General features: G+C 37.3%; 1 protein-coding gene across 8 annotated transcripts in view; it reads right to left on the bottom strand.

Moving 5' to 3' along the window:
* ATP8A1 (ATPase phospholipid transporting 8A1) overlaps positions 1 to 19,607 on the bottom strand; it is a 125,568-nt gene that overhangs the window by 94,986 nt on the left and 10,975 nt on the right. For 3 of the 8 annotated variants that reach the window (XM_075091581.1, XM_075091579.1, XM_075091582.1), the window contains exons 2-7: positions 18,950 to 19,064; positions 17,005 to 17,104; positions 14,392 to 14,490; positions 9,337 to 9,382; positions 4,629 to 4,669; positions 3,685 to 3,758 (exon numbers count right to left, since the gene is read on the bottom strand). In XM_075091581.1, the coding sequence (XP_074947682.1) occupies positions 3,685 to 3,758; positions 4,629 to 4,669; positions 9,337 to 9,382; positions 14,392 to 14,490; positions 17,005 to 17,104; positions 18,950 to 19,064 (475 nt within the window). Of the gene's footprint in view, positions 1 to 1,019; positions 1,094 to 3,684; positions 3,759 to 4,628; positions 4,670 to 9,336; positions 9,383 to 14,391; positions 14,491 to 17,004; positions 17,105 to 18,949; positions 19,065 to 19,607 lie in introns of those variants that run through there. The other 5 variants (XM_075091580.1, XM_075091583.1, XM_075091585.1 and 2 more) reach the window with 3 other exon arrangements.

Below are 19,607 nucleotides of genomic sequence, written 5' to 3'. Positions count from 1 at the left end.
TTAAAGCTTCTAATATGTTCCTTCTTTCTAGCATGAAATTTGAGCATCAGGTGTTTCTTAAAGTTTGCTTTCTTAATGCAAGTGTGGCTACTGATAAGTGACTTAGTTTTAAAACGCTTGCAGGATAAAGTTCTGTGGGTGATTCTAGCATTAAAATATGATAAATAATTATAATAAATTCCTTTCAGGCTTGCATTTTCTTCTTGGCAAACTCTTCTAAAAATGTAAATAACTTCTGTTTAAATAATTTGGATGGAATCACCTGTATAAAACATTATTACAATTCTAACATTTTTATTAGTTAATAGTAAAAAACACACAATATTTTTGTGAAGCACTTTGAAAACAAACTAAGGCAGCAAAGACGTTTCAAGTGAGACACATGCTTAATTATAATTACTGTAGCAGATAGCAGTAACCTCCAAAGTAAATAAGTTACAGATAGATCAAGGCAGGCCCATTGATTTGTTAGGGAAAAACAAAAGTGCGGTAACAGTGCAGACAACAGCAGAAAGCTGACATGTCTAAGAAACATGCATTTTTTCACACTACACAATAACAGCGCTGCTTTTGCCACTGCATGCAGCAGAGATTGTGCAACATCCAAGTTTGTGCAGAGGGTCCTCTACCAGTCCTACCAACATTAAACTATATTCTTTGCTGAAAACAGTGGGTTGGTATAAACATGTATGTTCTTAATTTGCTCTAAGGATTTAAACATAAATTTATCCTGGGGTTTTACTGTGTTTATTCAATGACAACTTGTGTGATAAAATTTCATGGGGACAGTGTAAAAACAAAGAGGATTGAAACATTTTAATTTCTTGGAATGTTTTGTGTATTTACACTTTGATGATCTGTACTTTCATCTGCCGAACCCTTTGTAATTTTATAAACATGTGGGTTTTGTCAAAGAAAAGTGAAGAGCAAAGCAAAGATTATCAACACGGCAGTGTTCTTCATATTTGGTATACGAGGACCCACGTACACGTATCCTGTGCAACTAGTTTTATTCTAACCTTGATGACAGACTGATGAGATCAGCTGGGAGATGTTCCCCATTGGTCACTTTCACTACTTCCCCTACTGCCACCTACACATCCCAGTTTGAAAATGATTAGAACAAAAAAATAAGTGACAGGAAAAAAAAACCAAACAAATGGACAAAGACAAAAAGACAGAGTTTGAAATTATTATACAAACAATACATGTTAATTAAAATGTCTGATGACAATTTTTTCAAAATCTATTTTAATCAGGTCAGAAAGAAAAAGGTAGAATATTTTCATTTTCACTCGAGTGGATTGTTTTACTGTAAGGCACCAATTCTAAGCTGCAGAACACAATGATATTGTACAGTAAAAATAAAAAGCTGTTATGCTTATTTCTCAACTGACAAAGTTTCTAGCCACTCCATACATTAATTAAAAAAAGCCACAACAAAAGATTTTCCACCAACTTTTCTGAAAAGTCAGGTGACAAGAGTCTTTCTACGTAGACATGCTGAAAATGATTTTGTGTTTTGCTTCACCTGTGTAAAATTCAATTTACATTGAATTAGCAAGAACCAAATGGAATTAAATCTCAGAGGTTTGTGTCCTTGCACTGTAAGAGATTATATTTTCCTAACGTGATCAAGGTCCTCTTGTTCTCCAGCAACTGCTATTGCAGGTAAAAAGAATGAAATATTATTAGTTTGAATTAAAACCAGGCCCACAGGCTTGCATTGCTATTGAAACCTAAAATGCAATTGGGTATCAATAAACATCTGGAAAGCAAAACTGACGAGACTGTCTTCCTGGAGCATGCACGGCCACGTGGAGATGGAAGGTGGAGAAGAAGAGCACATGCCGGTATGGAGGCAGAATTAGAGGTAATATAGTAGCACAGGCTTCTCTCCTGGAAGGAGGACTGCAACAGGACCCTAGTAATATAACTAAGAAGGAAGTTTTAGCTGAAAGAAATGTCTGAACTGAGCCCAGAAAAGCAATCATGATTCAAGGAGTCCGCTTTGCAAACTGGACACTAGACGAAAACCTGAGAGGAAAATTCAAGGTGAGTACTAGTCATAGTTGGGACAGCCTGTTCTGACAAGGGCAGTAAAGTCCTTGTCAGGTTAAATAAAGAGGTAACAGTCCTGACAAGTCCAGTAGCAGCTGACTATTATTTCAGTTTATCAACGTGTGAGGTACGATTCCTTCTGGAGGGACAAGGCTTGGGAAGAAGGCTTTGCAGGCAGTTGGTGTTTTTCTATGTGAACTACACCTGGAGAACACTGCAATGCAAGCATCCTCCAAATCCAAAAGTGCAAAACAGTGAAGGCAAAGACTCCAGTTTAGGAGCTTACTCAGGAAGATTATAAAGAAGCTGCTCTGAGTGGATTTAATCTGTTTTGCTTGCAAAACACTAGGGTTAGCATACAGAAGCTATTATCAGGCCAACAGAACAACTGTTTTTGCTGCATGGTGCATTGTCTATGAAGACCTTGGCAGAGAGACACCAATAAAATTTATAAAAGCTTCTTGAAGTATAGAAGTAAAAGGTTTAAAGAGGATCCTCAATACAAAAACACCTGAAGTTATGAGAAACAGTACTGAAGACAGACTGTGGGAAAAATTTATGGTATTATCTGGCAAGTACTTCACACTTGATAATAATTTAACAGAAGCGTTTTAGAAACAGCGACACTTGATTTTGAGATACAATGGAAGATGGAATAAACAATGTCTACACCACAGTCTGTCACAGAAATGTGTAAGATCCTAACCTTATTAATTGTACGTATGAGTGGATTCATGAACTTCAGTAGGATCATAGAGGTTTTATACCTAATCCATAATGATACAAATTACCATAATGCTTCCACTTGTGCCAGGAAAAATTATGGAAATTGCGCTGTAAACCTACAGTGGTAAATCAAAATACAATCGATCATATTTAAACAATCTTAATTTAAAAAATTCTTGGACTATGTTGTCTATTGACCTGATCAAACAGATGTTGAAAAATGTGCATCTTCCACATAAATGTGGATTTCTTAAATAAAATTGTCCAAGGAAATGATGATAAACAATCTCTGATTGTCCATGTGAAAAGAGTCACGGCATTACATGCTATAAATTCTGTCTTTTTTTCAGTGCTGAAATTATTCATATATGTTAGAGAATAAAGTGAATGTTCAGCTCATAAACACAATGCTAATTTGATGGCTCACATCTCTTGTTCATTTTTTTTCCTGAGTCAACTATCAAACTGGCGATTATATCCATTAAAACCATTTCTGTTCCCTGTAATATATCCATTTTAACTTATTTGTAGGATGCAATTTGTTAGGTACATATCAAAAAGCCAACCTGGTTAAATACGGCACTTGACCAATTTTTAAACAGAGAATCAGCCTTTTTTGTATTATATCCAACAACAAAAAAATATAATGTTTTTCTTAGGGGTAAATTGAATGCCAATGTAATTTTAAAACTGTAATTGTCACAGTTAAAAGAAACATTGCCTGAAATGATAAATGCCTGAATGAACAAAAGACTACATTTCAGAGCAGCAGCATTTTTGTTTATTCCTTATTTCCTTGGAGCAATCACAAATAAATAAATAAATAAATAAATAAATAAATAAATGCAGGGTAGAGAAACCAGCCTCTACACTATAAGCATCAGTGGGCATCTCTACCTTGATGAGAGCAGTACAGTGTCAGCAGGTATATACTCTTTGCCTTTTATTATAACTATATCTCCAACATCTACCTGAAAGAAAACTGGGAATTGGTTAATGGTCTCAAACAAAATATGTTATCCCTTTGTTTTAAGCACAGTAAATATTTACCTGCTGAATTTGCTACAAAGACTGTTAGAAACTCACACAGAGTAGGTATTAGGTACTCAAAGGTCACTGGAATTCTTTGGAAATCTGTTCTTTAATAGGCCTACTCCTGACTTTTATGTAGTTCTTTACTTTTGCTAGTTATTGTAAAATATTTTCTTGGAAGACTGAGGTTAAGTTGAAGAAGAAATTAATCTCCCTTAAGATCACATTTCTGTTGCATCACGTATAAACCAAGTTCATCTGAACCTTGCCTCCAAATTACTGTGGGTGAAATTTTATTCAAGCTTTCAGTTATGGAAACCAATAAAACTAAGGGACTAGATAGACAGCATAACAATGTTATGTTATGTTAGGCCTTGAAAGTTAGCTTTAGCAGTCCCTTCCTAACTACTGCGTAACGGTCTTTAAAGTTCTCATGGTTTCAGGCAAAGTTCAGCAAATACACAAAGTTACTAGATTCCAGAAAGAAGTTTCTGTCTTGGCACACCAAATAATACTAAGGAACTGTAAAATTTGCCATATACAAATACTCCCATGTCAGTCATATTATTCAAGTTATTTTTCACTGAACTGGCCATCATTTAACGGCAGTTTTGCCTGACTCATGCCATCAAAACCGACTTGATTTAAAAGTACATTTTAAGGGACAAGTATTAACAAATAAAAAATAAAATACAAAAAAATTATACATTTCCCATCATACCAATTCTTACCAATGGCAATTACTTGGAGAAATTATGCAAATACTAAATCTGCATTATGCTCTAAAAGCCACCAATGTAAACACACACCTTTTCCCAGTGGACAATCTCCCAGGCACCATTTCGTAGTACTGGAAAAAAGAAAGAATTTTCCATTTGTACAATCTAACTGCAGTATACAGGTATGTGTTAGATTCCTTATGAAAAGCCATACAGACACAGCTCATTTACACAATATTGTACAGCATGCTTTGTTTCTATAAATTAAGGTCAAGCATTTCAATTACACAGCACTTATTCTGTATAACACTTTTTGTAGCATAGAATCTTACTACAAAGTCAATCAGAACATTTTACAGGGTTTGAGAATCAACTAAATCTGATATAAATTGTATGATAATGTGGTGTTTAAAAGAAAAAAAAAAGTAATTGGAATAAAAAGTTCCAAAGTAAAGAAGTTGCGAATTCAAGTCAAGATTTTTTTCTCAGTTCAAATATTGATGAGGTTCATACAGGAAAGATTAATAAAAGGTCGCCGACAGGTTTCTTAGGATTCATCTGTTTTTAATGTTTTTGATATGTCAGAGAACTTTAGGATAATTGCAGTCATCTCCTCCATAAATATACTGGAAATCCCCCAAATCAACCCATGCCATTTAGCATAGGATTTAGTATAGATTTTCCCTGGCAGTAGCAATTAGTATTGCAAGCACGCTCCAGTACTCTAGTTTTAAGTACTGCTACTATGATACAAAAACCATGCCTTGTTTGCCAGTTAATTGCCACGATTGTGTTTTCAGAGATTAATAAAGGTGACTTTTTTTTTTTATTAGCACCAGTTATAAAGCCATTGAAGGTCGGTGTAAAAAAGAAAATGAAATGAAGACATATTGCCATGTATCAATACTCAGAGAGCTCCAAGACATTCTCTTTCACTGTGTCTCCCAGTTTTCAGACTGTCAGGATTTTTATCTAAGTACCTGATCAGGACCCAATTCTTATGCAACCATGTATTAGTTTCAAAAAAGTAGATAAAAAGCTGGGAATACATACAGCTTTTACACCTAAGTCTTCGTTGAGGTTCTCTCCAGACTACCTCCTCTTTCTGTATATCTCAATGATTTCTGTAAGTCATTATCTAACATGCTTAATAATTCTTTAGGAAGAGGTAAATTCTCTTACACTTCCTTCCCCCAGATTTATTAGCGCTGATATGGTCAGGGCAATGGTAAATGGAGCAGTCTCCCTTTCAGCCAGTAAGCAAGATATTTTAATGACTGTCTCACCAATCAGTTGATCGTTACACAAAATCTATTTTGACAAACCATTTTACTTCGCTAGGAAAACTACAGATCCAGAGCGAGGACTGGTTGTAATACTGTCCTAAGGAACTCAAGACATTTGATAATTGCACCACCAACTACCTACTTCCATGCCCTTGTGTCAGCAATACTGTCTGTGGGGCCAGGGGCCATGGTATCTACCAGATGAAAGAACTGATGAAGATTGAAAATATACCTTGCAGCAATCCAGATGACTAAATTTCACAAAGAGCTATAGTAGAATAACTGCCAGTGGAGTTCTGCAGGTCTGAAAGTCTGAAATGTAAATAAGCTGCCAGAGGTGGCCGGGGGCTTCTGAAGAAGTGCTGGCCGCAGAAGCACTTGCACTGCTGAAATACATCCTACGGCTGTTTCACATGCAGCCAAGCTAACCTAATATAGCGTTGCCACTGCAAAGGGAACGTCCTGTTCTGCCCTAACCCCATGCAAATGTGCGTGCCCTCACTGCTTAATGCCCGCTGCCTCTGGTGGTTGTCAGACCCTTTGATGAGCCAGTTTAATCCACTAAATGGAAGGAAACTATCAGCTTTTCTTTCTGAATTTGTTTCCTCATGATTTAGCTGGTTAAAATCAGCTCACAAATGGATGAGTCAGACTGATTAAAACATGCCGAGACACCTGAAATCTCAAGAGTAGTCTAACACTAGCTTGATCCAATAAGCTTTAAGCACAATTAACATACACTGACATTCAATTAAATCAATTTTGTTGTAAGAACAAAAAAAAAAGAAGTGGTGTTGCTATGCACCTTTTATATAATGATTAGTGACTTGTGCCATAAAGTCTTCTGCAGCCTGGCTTTCATATTTCTATCACCCATTTTTCAGCTGTCTCTAACAACTTTCAAAAGCATGGTCCATCTGCCCTACAGAATACTTCACCACACTGTAGAAATACACATTTCATCATGCCAGAGTGTCTGACAGTGTCCTGCTGTGTATGTATGCAGCTTGAGGTAACAAAAATCATCCCTAATGCAGCATAATAAATCAAAATCCTGTGCAAAAGGTTTTTTTTTATAGTAATGGGAATTTAGGAAGTTAACTGTACAGATGTTTTTTAATGAACACACAGATGAGGGGAAATCCATATACAGAATCTATCTATGCACATGTGTGCTGATTTTGGCCAGGGTAGAGTTAATTTTCTTCAAGGCAGCTAGCATGGGGCTGTGTTTTGGATTTGTGCTGAAAACAGTGTTGAAAACACAAGGATGTTTTTGTTACTGCTGAGCAGGGCTTACACAGAGTCAAGGCCATTTCTGCTCCTCACACCACCCTACCAGTGAGTGGGCTGGGGGTGCACAAGAAGCTGGAAGGGGACATAGCTGGGACAGCTGTACCCAACTCACCAAAGGGATATTCCACACCATAGGATGTCATGCTCAGTATATAAAGCTGGGGGAAGAAGGAAGGAAGCGAAGGGACATTCGGAGTTATGGCATTTGTCTTCCCAAGTAACCGTTACACGTGATGGAGCCCTGCTTTCCTGGAGATGGCTGAACACCTGCCTGCCCACAGGAAGCAGCGAATGACTACTTTGTTTTGCTTTGCTTGTGTGCACGGCTTTTGCTTTACCTATTAAACTGTCTTTACCTCAACCCACGAGTTTTCTTTTACTCTTTCAATTCTCTCCCCAGTCCGACTGCAGGGGGGGTTGGGAGGGGAGTGTGGGTGAGCAGCTGTGTGGGGCTTAGTTGCCATCTGGGGTTAAACCATGGCAACATGTCATTTCATTAACAATTTCTTATGTTTAAGACAACCGAAGGTGGAGCTGGGTATGTAACGTACTATGCACATCACTACTTTTCAGATTGTTTTCATGTATTTAGCAGTTCTCTCAAACTAAGGGAGTATCACACTGATTAACTTGTTAATCATTGCTTTGGCAACAGACTGTATTTGATGATACATTTAAGTATTTTTTTGAAAGTACACTAGGATCAATGTTGTACTTATGTAAATTCTACACTAGCTTAAGAAACTTGTTTCTCAGAGCCAGTGATATTTTATGTATCCCCGTTACACTTTCAACTTCCAAGATGCTCTTTTGCATACATGGAACATTCAGGAATTTTAGGAACAGTCGCCAAAAGAGCCTAATGAGAGGTAACCACGAAGCAGCAGGAAAGACAGTAAAACAAGTCTTTTATTAATTTAAAATTTTGTACAATCTGGACAAAAAAGAAAACTGAAAAGACACTTCAAGATTCACTGCCACCTGAAACCGGTGTTTGTAATTTTAAAAGCTATGAATGCTTGATGAAAGAATTTTGGATATCTACTTTAAGCTTTCCTTTGATTTTTATGTGGAGATAAGAGGTTATCTGTTTCTTCAGGCTACTTCTCTGGAGATTTCTATTCCCAGTGCCTTCAGTCAATAGATTTGTCTCCCTGTCATAATCTCTCCATACCTCCTGTTGAGCTACATGCTCAGTAGTTTCATAACTTATGTTCCCTCCTCCGTCCCCCATAAATTTTAAAGTAAACTGAGATTTATGTACAATTTGGGTAGGCTTTAAAATTTATATTTTTGAATTAGACACATTTCCAGTGGTTAGTAGTGCTAAACAATTCTGATGAATTTTTTTTAAAAAAAGATTCCATGTAAGATTCTCCTCGTTATGGTATTTTTCATACTTTCCGCAATCAAATATACTTGACGCTCATCCCTCCTCCTGTTTATAAAAACAGGACCAGCTGCCTAACTCAGAATAGGTACTAAGAAAAGCTGAAGAGCAAAGCTGGAACTTAAACTTGGACTTCCTACCAGATAAACATGTTTAGGACATATTAGCTAACACCTCCCTCACTTTCTGATCTAAAATGATCCTTTGGTTTAATACTACTTTTTTCTTTATTAAAATCTTAAAAAAATTTACATTCCAAAGTTTTAGTTTGGGTACACTGGCTAAATATCTCATTATCTCTAATCAAACCATGACATTGATTTCATATTAAAAAACCAAAACCAAACCAAAAAACTCCACACATCTTTATTCAGAGTTTTGAAGCAGCATAGAAAGATAGTTCCATTTTATGACTTTTCCCTCCAATTGCAAAGTTTTCAAAAATCAAATTATTCAAGATTGGCTGATTGAAAAAGAATTATGATTTGTGTTCTTAGAAATGCATAGACTTTTCATCATAATCTAGGCCCACTAAATATAGTGGTGATTATGGTCTGTTAACAGCTACAGCATCACCTGTGTTAAATGAATAAATGTTAAGTTTCATAGGAACCTCATAAACTTAATCTAGAACATATTTCATTTTGTGGGGCTAATATGACTGCAAATTATTTCAGCCGTTCAGATTCCAAATTTTGAAGTAATCCGCAGAAGCAATTTCCCACTCGATTACCTGTCAGCATTTCAGATTACATTATTACCGTTCACAAAAAATTCAAAAACCACCCCCCAAACCACAATTAATAGGCTTTAAAAAATTTCCTACCTTGAGTTTGCTTCTTGTTCACTGCATTATCAGCTTTGTGCCTTTTCTAAATTAAAAATGCACAGTGGTTAAAAGACTTCTTGACATGATAGAGCTTTCACATTTAAGATAAAACACACATGTATTATCCCCTCCCCCACTCATCAATTCAATAAACTGATTTTAAAAACATTTTAAACAGGACTATGGATTACTTGCATAGTTATGATCATCAGGAAAGTCATACCCAGTTCCAGGCTGTGTTGTACTAAAATGTCCTCTCATGTGGGCAACTGCTATCTAAACAAGCTCCTTATAAGAGGAAGGAGTGTATTTGTACAACATAACTTTGCCCTTTCCCAGAACTCTGAGATGGTTCTACCAGACCAAAGATCATGAAATCTTTCTTCATACAAGTGTCTCATACAGATCTAAAGTCAAGCAATGGCTGTGTAAACATATGACTTTACTTCCACACAAGTGCCTGCAGACTTCAGCAACAGTAACAGACAAACAAAAAAATCACACACACCCCCCATCCTCCACCCTAAACAGGCCATGATGTCCCTTCGTTTTAATATAGCTGTGAGAAACCTTTTGAAAGAAATCTTTCGATACAGCTACTAACCACAGTATTTTCAACATATAATCAAACCCATCTTAGCTATAAAAAGCTTAGGAGACTTCTAATTTGAACACAGTAATGAACTCAGTTCTTCCTAAGCAGGAACATGATTTGGAAAATTAATTTAAATAGAATTAACTGTTTAAGGTAAGCTTTTTGAGTAAAGCTACAGAATTCATGCCTTTGAAATACAAAGAAAATCAGAAGCAATCTTGTAAACTGAAAGAAAAATAAGTCAAGCTACTTAGATTTATTTCTAATAAAATGCTGGTATAACTCTGTGCTAGCAGCTCTTAAAAGGCCACCTTATCACTTTGCAAAGACTAAGGTATTATTTTTTACTAAATTTTCACAGATTATCAGCAGATTATCCTTTCAAAAAAATGGCTGATTTTACAGATAAATAACTTTTGATCAATGGGAAAGCATAATAACTTGACCAAAGCAGGTGTTTATTTGCCCACAGAGAGAGTCTCTTCCAGCTTGAAAAGTAACAGTTTAATGTCAGTAGCTTTCTGAGCTATGAAAGTCATTGGAAACAGCTGATAATCTAGCACCGCATGTCACAAATTTTGTTGGCACTTCTGAAGCATATATGGAAAACACATGCTGTTCATGAATAATGTCTCCTGCTAACTTCTTCTGCTCCTTGGGATTTCACTCCAGAAAAGGAAGCATTTGGTTCTTGAGCTAAAAGTATTATTTTGGTAAGTATATTTATTGATATCAATATATAGGGTTCCCATCCAAAAGCCAATTAATCTTGCTTTAATACTAGATGAAGATAACCATTCATGGAGATCTTAGTTTCTTTATACAGTGAGACATCTAAGACATAATGAAAATTAAAGGTTAAAGGAAACCACACTGACTATTTTACTACACAGCAAATCATCAGCTTTCCCAGGAAAAAAAGTACAGCTACCAGTAAGCCAAATGTTCCTGCACTATATAACCAGCAGGCAACATTAAATTCCATACCTGCTTGACTACAAAAACAAAGCAAATTGTTTTATCTGGACTACAGTCTGTGAAACTCAGTTGTCTAAATGAGAAATTAGTGATGTTACCATCAGATATACATCTATATATACATACACACATACACATATAGAGAGCCTTTAAATTAGCACATAAATTCTCCCAATCAGCTCCTTCATCTCATTCAGTTTCAACTAAGTATGGCAGGAATTAACTACATACTGAGACAATGTAAACCTAACAAGGAAAAATGGTATTTGGGTTGCCTTTTGGTATCTCTGTGGCATTTGGTAATGAGAACCATACTGGTTTAGTTGATATATGCAAAACACACTAAACCTGTTCCCTGCCTTCCTCCCCATGGCAAACTGTACGCTTCAAGGTGCAAAGAGCAAATGGTAGAAACAAATGACATAGAAGCAAAGCGAGTGGATGGGAAAATTTTAAAAAGGACACTTTGTACAGTAGAAGCAGCCTCACTTTTATATTTGTCTAGACACTGACAGATGGTATAAGTCTGTAAGCATTAACAGCAGAACAGATAAAAATACCTAAAAGAACATGAATTGATTTTATGTATTTTTTTAAAAAGGATTATGTTTATGTAAAGAGAAAGCAACAAAGACATTTAAGGAGAAGCTGACTATTGGGTAGCAAATACTAGAAATGCAAGATAGAACAAAAACATTTAATGGAAACATCATTGTCTCTTGCAGGACCCCCCAACGCTGTGGCCCAGGAGCTTCATGCAACCCAGGGGGACAATATATCTTGCCTACCATCTAGTCACAGAGGTAACTGAAGAGAAGACTGAGTTGACTGTATCAGCAGGAAGGGCAGCACATGACCAGCCACCCTCCATTTCAGGGCTTCTTTACAGCTCACCACTCTCTTCCTCTTGATCATGTTTCTGCACATACATTGTAGTTCCACTCAAACACAGTAAGTCTGATGCTCCCAGGAAATCTACTATTTGCATGCAAGGAAAGACTATACTACCTGCAACCTGTTCCAAAAATCAAGAGAACAGCCCACAACACAAAAAATTTAAAAAAAAATCAGGAACGCTGCCATATTATGATGTATCTAACTTCTTGTCCTCCTGTCAGGGACTAGAAACTTGTCTCAACATTGTGGGCAGGCAAGTTTCACTACTAAAGCCTGATCACTACGGCAGCTGAACGGAACAGTTTCATCACCAAGGTCAACCCGGCAGGAATGTTATCTCGGAGTACGTGTCCTCTGCGCATACACCTGGGCCCAAGGCTGATGGGCAACATATGGGGGGGGCTCAGACCCTCTAGAACTTTCAAGAGCCCTCTAGTAACAGTACTGGGCATGCGTCCCACCGCTGAATGGGAGGCAGGGGTATGCAGGACAGTTACTGACTATGCAAGAGAGCAACCTTATAAAAGGCGAAACCAGCAGAGATGACGGGGGCATGTTCTGGAACATCCTCCCCTCCACCAGCTTCAAAGATGCATCGGATGCCCGGACTCCCCCCACGCCCAGACTGGACAGACTGCCGCAGATCCGTGGTGATAGGTATCACAACAGTCCCACTCTCTCCCTCCCTCTTGTTCTTTTTTTCACCTTTTTTCCTCTTTCTTTGCTTTTCTCTCCTGTACCTATTTCTGGCCAAATAAAGTGACTTGGCACTTGACTCCATTTTGAGTCTTAATTCTGTTTCCAAGAACGTAAAAGGAGCCTAGTCACGATAACACATTGGAGTTAATCAGAAGTTAAGCCCAGCCGCCCCCAACCTCCCAGAATTATCTGAGGTTGGTTGGAAAACAAGGGGGTTTAACCTCTGCCAAACTGTTCAACCTAACAGTGGATCATGACACCTCCACATAACATATCTGGCAGAACTAAAACAGAACAAGAGGGGATGAAGAAAATCTTAGCATCTAGAGTGACTTGGTAAATCAAGAGACAATCAAGACATCAACTGAAAGACTCAACTATGTTATGCAAATTAAGAAAGAAGTTCTACCATACGCTTCCAGTGAAGAGCGGGCAGGAAGGTACTCGGAAAACCCCAAAATCTTTTGTAAGAAGTAAGCAGAGCCTGAAATTCCTTTCCCTACCCACAAAGCAGAAGCAGTCAGAATGGACACTTCCAAGCCATGACAATATCCCAGCTCTTTTAAAGTTCTCATTCAACGCAAGAAGTAACCAAAACAACCACTACCACAAACACTAACTGGAGAGAGCCAAGGAAAGCTTGGAATAGGTGGGGGCACCTGGTTAACAACGACAAACATTCCATGTCTGCCTGGCTATCAGGCATCAGCAGATCCCACTTAGCACCAAGAGAGGAAAGACTAACCGTAAATTGCACTGGGCTCAAGCAACAGGAAAAACTAAAAAAGGCACATTCCCCTTGCTGTCTACAAACCGTGCAAAGTCACAACAATGAAACCAAGGATTATATGCATGTGACTTCAGAAATAAAGAGATTCATCAGATGCATGGATCTGGATTTGGACCTGGATTTGACAACTGGGGAAAATCCATTTTTAAAACTTTAAAGGTGGCACTCTAGTGACCTGTACTCATTCATCTAAAATGTATTAAACCAAATAAGATTACTGTTCTAAACATACTAAAAGTGTCACATTATAATTCCAGCAGCAAGTCAAAAGACACTTTTTAGAAAGGTCTAGGAATTATTTAGTCATGAAACAAAAATCCATCCAGTTTCAGGTACAAAGGACAAGTGAAGATGCTTGAGACTGTGCAGCCTCCTAGATCCTCAGCTGAGTTCCTGAGGGCTTATCTATTCTTTCAAAGGCACCTCAAATAAAAATGCAAAAACAAAAAGGGTCCCAAGTTAGACTTTTTATTCCTACATTCTTCATTGTGACTAAAGCCAGAAGTTATCACAATTTTTCTATAAAATGTTAGTCTAGTACCTCATTCACAGACTGAACTTAAAGCCCGCTCACAAGTACAATTAGAGGGTTTGTAAAGCACTCTGCTCTTGCCCATGCAGGAAGAAAAAAAATTTCTAACCAAATAAATATGTAAAGATTATTTGGTTTTAAAATAGATTCCACCTGAGATTAATTCATTACCTTCCAATCTCCTTTTAGCAGAGCCCTTTTTTGAGAAAATCAGCAATATTCTGGACTTGACTGGGTTGTGTGGAGTCTTTGGTTCCAGTTCACACTTTAAAAATATGCTTTTACTTCATTATTGAAAGCTGTTTGACTAGAAACAATCTATATAATAAACACAGCAGTCACTGTTTTGCCACTTTATTGTCACTTGTATATATAGTAAACACATTTTCAAATCATAACATCATATTCTAAAGATTTCATCTTCTGAAGTAGCTCTATAAGTTTTCAAAAGCATCCAAAAGGCAAGAATGGTTCAACACAGAATTATTCAACAAAATTTTTGTAATATCATCTATGAAAAATTTGAAAGCTATTTACAAAATATTGCTATTAAATACTTACAATATCCTCTATTATCTCCTTCACTGCAGCTACAGCTAAAATAAACAAGAGTGGGACCAATGTTGTGTAACGGCCTGTTGGTGATACATCTGGTATTTGCTATTAAAAAAAGAAAAAAATGTGTTTGCATCGCTGGTTGAAAACATTTTTAATACAAGAAGCAGTACTTTCTGTGCAAATACAGGCAAAGCAACTGGATTCACTTTTTAGACATGGTGCTGATTATTTCCGAGACGGTTACTGTCTTCGATTGAAAAGCAGCTGATACAATAAAATAACATTTGCATTTTAAATAGCATAGTATTCAGTGGAGTTACTTTCAGAGGTTTTAGCATCTGCAGAATATTCACCTTCCTTTTCTGTGTTTCTAATTAAATTAAAATACATATTTATAGAATACAACTAATTTTTTCACTTTAGATTTTTGTTAGAATGGACACAAGTCCAAGGTATTTTTAATTCCTTACAGTTTTAATCTCTAAGAAATATTTTGTATCATACTGGTTATTAATTGACAAATTTCAAATAACTGCTTTCTGCCAGACTATTGTAAGAAACACATTTTTGCTAAGCAGGTATGGGCAGAGATAAGGCATGCGAATGTGTACGTAAGGTAAATGCTGACAAGATGCAGGTACATATGTGATATACGTGGATGGTTATCCATAATTACCTTTATATTGACTAGAGTTCTTAATGGCAACATTGACAGGTGAGAGGATTGCTGCATTAACACACTTGTAATAGGCAATGTAGCCCATATGCCTATAATGAGATCTTTGCAAGAACAGAGTACACTAATAAGTGGTGCCCCAATGTAGCTCGAGGACACCCTCAATTTATCATAAAATGTTTTGAAAAACAGCCAACATTATTTATGAATTATATACATTTCTTTTTACTGCCACCACACTGTGCTTCCGAAAGAAAACAGAATGTTACATGTACATATGCTGTTTCTTGGAGCAAGACCAATACGGATCTATTTTCCAGGTTACTCTAGACCACATTTTTCAAGCAATTAAATGGAAACCAGGCAGAAAGTTAGTGTTGGGCAAGTGCCTATGTGTTGGCTACAAGGGAAAGGGATTTATCACTTCTCCAGCTATTCTTACCCTTTCACTCCTCCCTACATGTATGCCCAAACTCCCCCATTCCAATTACACATTATTTTCCAGGCAAAATATGAAAGCAAAAGGGCCACCAGCCTGTATTCTGGTTCCACCACCCCATATTTGTTACTCCTGCCAGTGCAGTCTTACCAATAGCCTGACAGGAGATGGTGGGCTTGTACATCCTAACACTCCACTTCCTTAACACTCCACACACCTACCTGCAGCCTCTCACCCAGTCATGCCAAGCCTCAAGCAGCTTCTGAAACCTCATATTCTGTGTCGCTAGCTTGACATGCACAGTGGCACTGGATTAGCCTGAGATACCAGATAAGGTCAAAAGGATGTTTATTTTGAAGCCGCAGGTTTGCAGGCAGACAACTCAACGAAACCCTAACCTTCAGATTTTTTCAAACCCCCAGAAAACAGTGTAAGCTCCCTGTGCAGATGTATCCTAAGAAACTGCTCCAAGCACTTACAGCACAAGAAAAAAAACCTGAGTAAGTACAGAGCGATTAACTTTCACTTGATGAAACACCTGAAGTGAGGGAGGAAAAAGTATACATATGTGCAAAATTTTTGTTTGGTATGTCAATTCCTGACACAATGATCTCCACAACAGACAAATCAACACATTCTAAAAAATGCACTAGAAATTATGCAGAAAACGTGTTTTTATCAAATATGATTGGAATACAGAACCAGCCAATGGTAATTATCACTGCACCTGCCCACAGTTCAATTTTCATTCATCATCAGCTATTTTATTTGTAGAATACTATAGAAAAAAAACCCCATGATCTGCTTTAGCAACTTGAACTACCAACAAATTAAAATATTCTGATATATCTGCAAAACATTATGTACTTCTCAGTAAGCTTGGTCAGGGATAGCCCTTTACAAACATACTGAATGAAGCTGCAGTGGTGGTATAGAATGTGTGCTTTCTTCCTGACCAGCACAGTTAACCAGCTGGGATATGGGAAATAGCTGTGGTAATACTGAACTCCACTGCTGGTTCAACCCTTGTCAGCTTCACTTTAAGAATAAATAATCACTTCCCTTCAGCTGCAATTCCTGCTCCTCAGAACAGACTACAGGATTAAAGTTCATAAAGTTTAGGTTTAGGTTTTTAGGCAGAACCCTCCATTACGAGAAATGCCAATTACAGGTAACATTTTTCTGTGTACACCAGATATTTTCTAAATGGGATTTTCCTGTCACAACAGTCTTTTTCACCTGACAGTATTTCAACTATACTGGACCCATTTTACAGAAAACTCTTTGTGTATATTGTGTTATCTCCAAAGAGTAAAAAAAAAAACCAACCCACAAACCCAAACATTTATTAAAGGTGCGTCTACACAATACAGCTATTCTGAGAGGCTAACTAGCTCAGAAAGAACAGTACACCAACTTCAGGATCTCTGCAAAACACTGTCTATGGTATAAATGTTCTTTCAACAAGTTTCAAACATTAGCATCTTACTGTGGATCTTACCTGAAGTAATGCAATAAAAAGAAAAAATGCATTAGCGGCTCTTCTGAACTGGGAATAAAGGAACCTTGGCAGGAATGTGATTATGTTGTACTTTGCAGTGCTAAGAGAAAAAGACAAAAACATTCACTATTGTTACAGTACAAAAAAAATTCTTCAGATGTGTTCCTTCCCTCTCAGTTACACAAGCTTTCAAATAAAACAGAACCTTTTGTGATTTCTGTCCTAGCAAACAGATTCGTTTTGTCTAAAAGAGAAACTGAAAGACTTCTACAGAGTCCTCCAGGTGTCCACGAACTGGCTAACCCAGGGAAGTGCCCGCAGCCCACAGAAACTGTCACAAGATTTCATGTTGAGGCAAGAAGTTCCCTTGTCATGTCTGCCTGCTCTGTGGGAAGCAGTCAAGCCCTGCTGTCACTCAGTTACAGGCAACGAGGAGAGGCAAAAAAGAAAGGCAGCAGCCAGGTGGTCACACCACCATTGAGGGAACAGGCAGGGCAGGCCCCAGGCCCAGAGCTCTGAGGCCCAGGGGAGTACCCTGCCCCATAAGCCACAGCGTACGCTGGGCAGGTAACTCTGCACAACAGCTCCAGTTCATACAGAATTCTTGGGGAAAAAGCTATAGCAAGCATAACAAGGAGGGTGCAAGGACTGAGACCTGTGGGGCTTCCATGCTGTGTACGAGTTTACACGATTCAGTGCAAAAATCCTAACAATGGGATCAACTAAACTGAAATGGTGCATTTTAGACAGAATTAAAATAATAAAAATCTATTAAAAAATAAAACCCTATACCCTTTGCTGATTGGAAAGTTCACTTTTTTAATTTTAAAATTATAAATATTGGATATTAAGTGTGGTTTTGCTAGGCTGGAAGAACAGAACAGATCTTATCCCAGCGTAATCATCTCTGCTAAGCCATCATGACAAAATGTTTGAGCTCCCAGCTCTTTGTCAGCCTTACATTTAAGAACAGACTGCTACCATCTAAGGTCCTAGAACAGTAATAGTGAAAATTACCATACCAAAAACTTACAAGCAAAAGACCTGTAAGAATATTTTAACCTCTTTTTAAGTTAGTAATATTTGCTTCGACTTTGCGTAAAAGTCAGTTTCAAGGGGGAATAAATGTATCCTGCAAAAAAAGCTCAACACTGTGAAGAAACAAAGCAAAAGACAGAAAAGACAAGTTGCATACACAATCAAAAAGCATTATGAAGTTTCTCAAGTCCATGGAAAAAACCTCATCACATTATTCTCAACATCTATAAAATTTCTGCATATTATCAAATGTGCCCTCAGAAAACACACCTACTTGCAACGGGGATATCTTTGCTATTCATTTAGTTTGAATTTTAACAACAGAACTGAGGATGTTATCAGATCTAAACATAAATTACTTATGAGTATTCTGTGTATTACTTAACATCCAATAAAAACAAACAAAAAACCAGAGCATAAACTATCAGCAGAGTCCAAAAACCTGACCTTGAAATTCAAAACCAGTTTCATACGCAACCACAGCATCTTTGTAGCTGGCTGACTGAAAAAGACAAGAGTTTCCAAAGCACAAACAATGCCATGATCAAGTGAAGTACATCTGCATTGGCATCCAGCTACCAGAAATACATTCAAAGATGAACTGAACCTCAAGTGAACTGAAAGCTGAAGAAAAAATCCATACAATAGGGACATGCTGATGGTGCAGCTGTAAAGCATCCATTCCTTCCTCATTCCGTTCTTAAAAATTTGGAAGGTCAGGTTTGTAACTGAAACGGCTCTGCTGCTCTCCTCATTTCACCTCACCTCCCTCTCCAGAGTCTGAGGCTATAACTAGTGGTCAGAGGAAATGGCAGAAGTAGAACAAACAGAATCTTTTCTTCATTTTTGCTATGCAAAATGCAATGTTCTGAAATGAAATATGTGTTTAAAAAACACTAGTTAATACCTGACATGGTTATTGCAGAATTTGGTCAGCTGGGGCTGATTGATGAATATAGTTCTCAGTTCCTCTTGATCAGCTAGAGAAGTTTTCTCTGAAACATCTTCTGTCTTCTCATAGCCTGTAAAAGCACAGCATGGTTCTCCATATAAATAGATTTATATACACATATACACAAGATTCAAGGCACTTAATGACAAAAAAAAAATAAATCTATTGTGAATGTGAACTCAATGCATTTCTCACAAGCAATGATCATTTAAAAAAACACAAAAAAGTATATAGTCAAGATGCTTTGTAAAGCTATGATAATGAATGACTAAAATCTACTGAATTAATGAGTATACTTAAATATCTTGTGCTGCTTCATGGCGGTATCAAATGAACTATTATCTGCTGATGCATTTTAACACAGAAGTGAGCATACAAACAAAAAGAAAAGGGGGGACACACCAAGAAAAAAAACCAAAAACCGAGAACCCCCAGAAGGTCAATCTCATCTCTCCCAGCTGAGTGATCTGGAGTTAAAAATCTGCAAAACTGCAGAAATTACTTCCAATAGTGAGGTAGATAAATGTTTAAAAAGGAAGACACCAAGAGAACGACATTAACACTAACATAAGAAAAAGGCAAGAAGTTAATGAATATACCAGTAACAGCAGTA

The sequence above is a fragment of the Phalacrocorax aristotelis genome, chromosome 4 (assembly GCF_949628215.1).
Source record: "Phalacrocorax aristotelis chromosome 4, bGulAri2.1, whole genome shotgun sequence".
NCBI classification, from domain to species: Eukaryota; Metazoa; Chordata; class Aves; order Suliformes; family Phalacrocoracidae; genus Phalacrocorax; species Phalacrocorax aristotelis.
The sequence above is the reverse complement of the archived record's forward strand: the minus strand, read 5'-3'. Positions and strand labels throughout refer to the sequence as shown.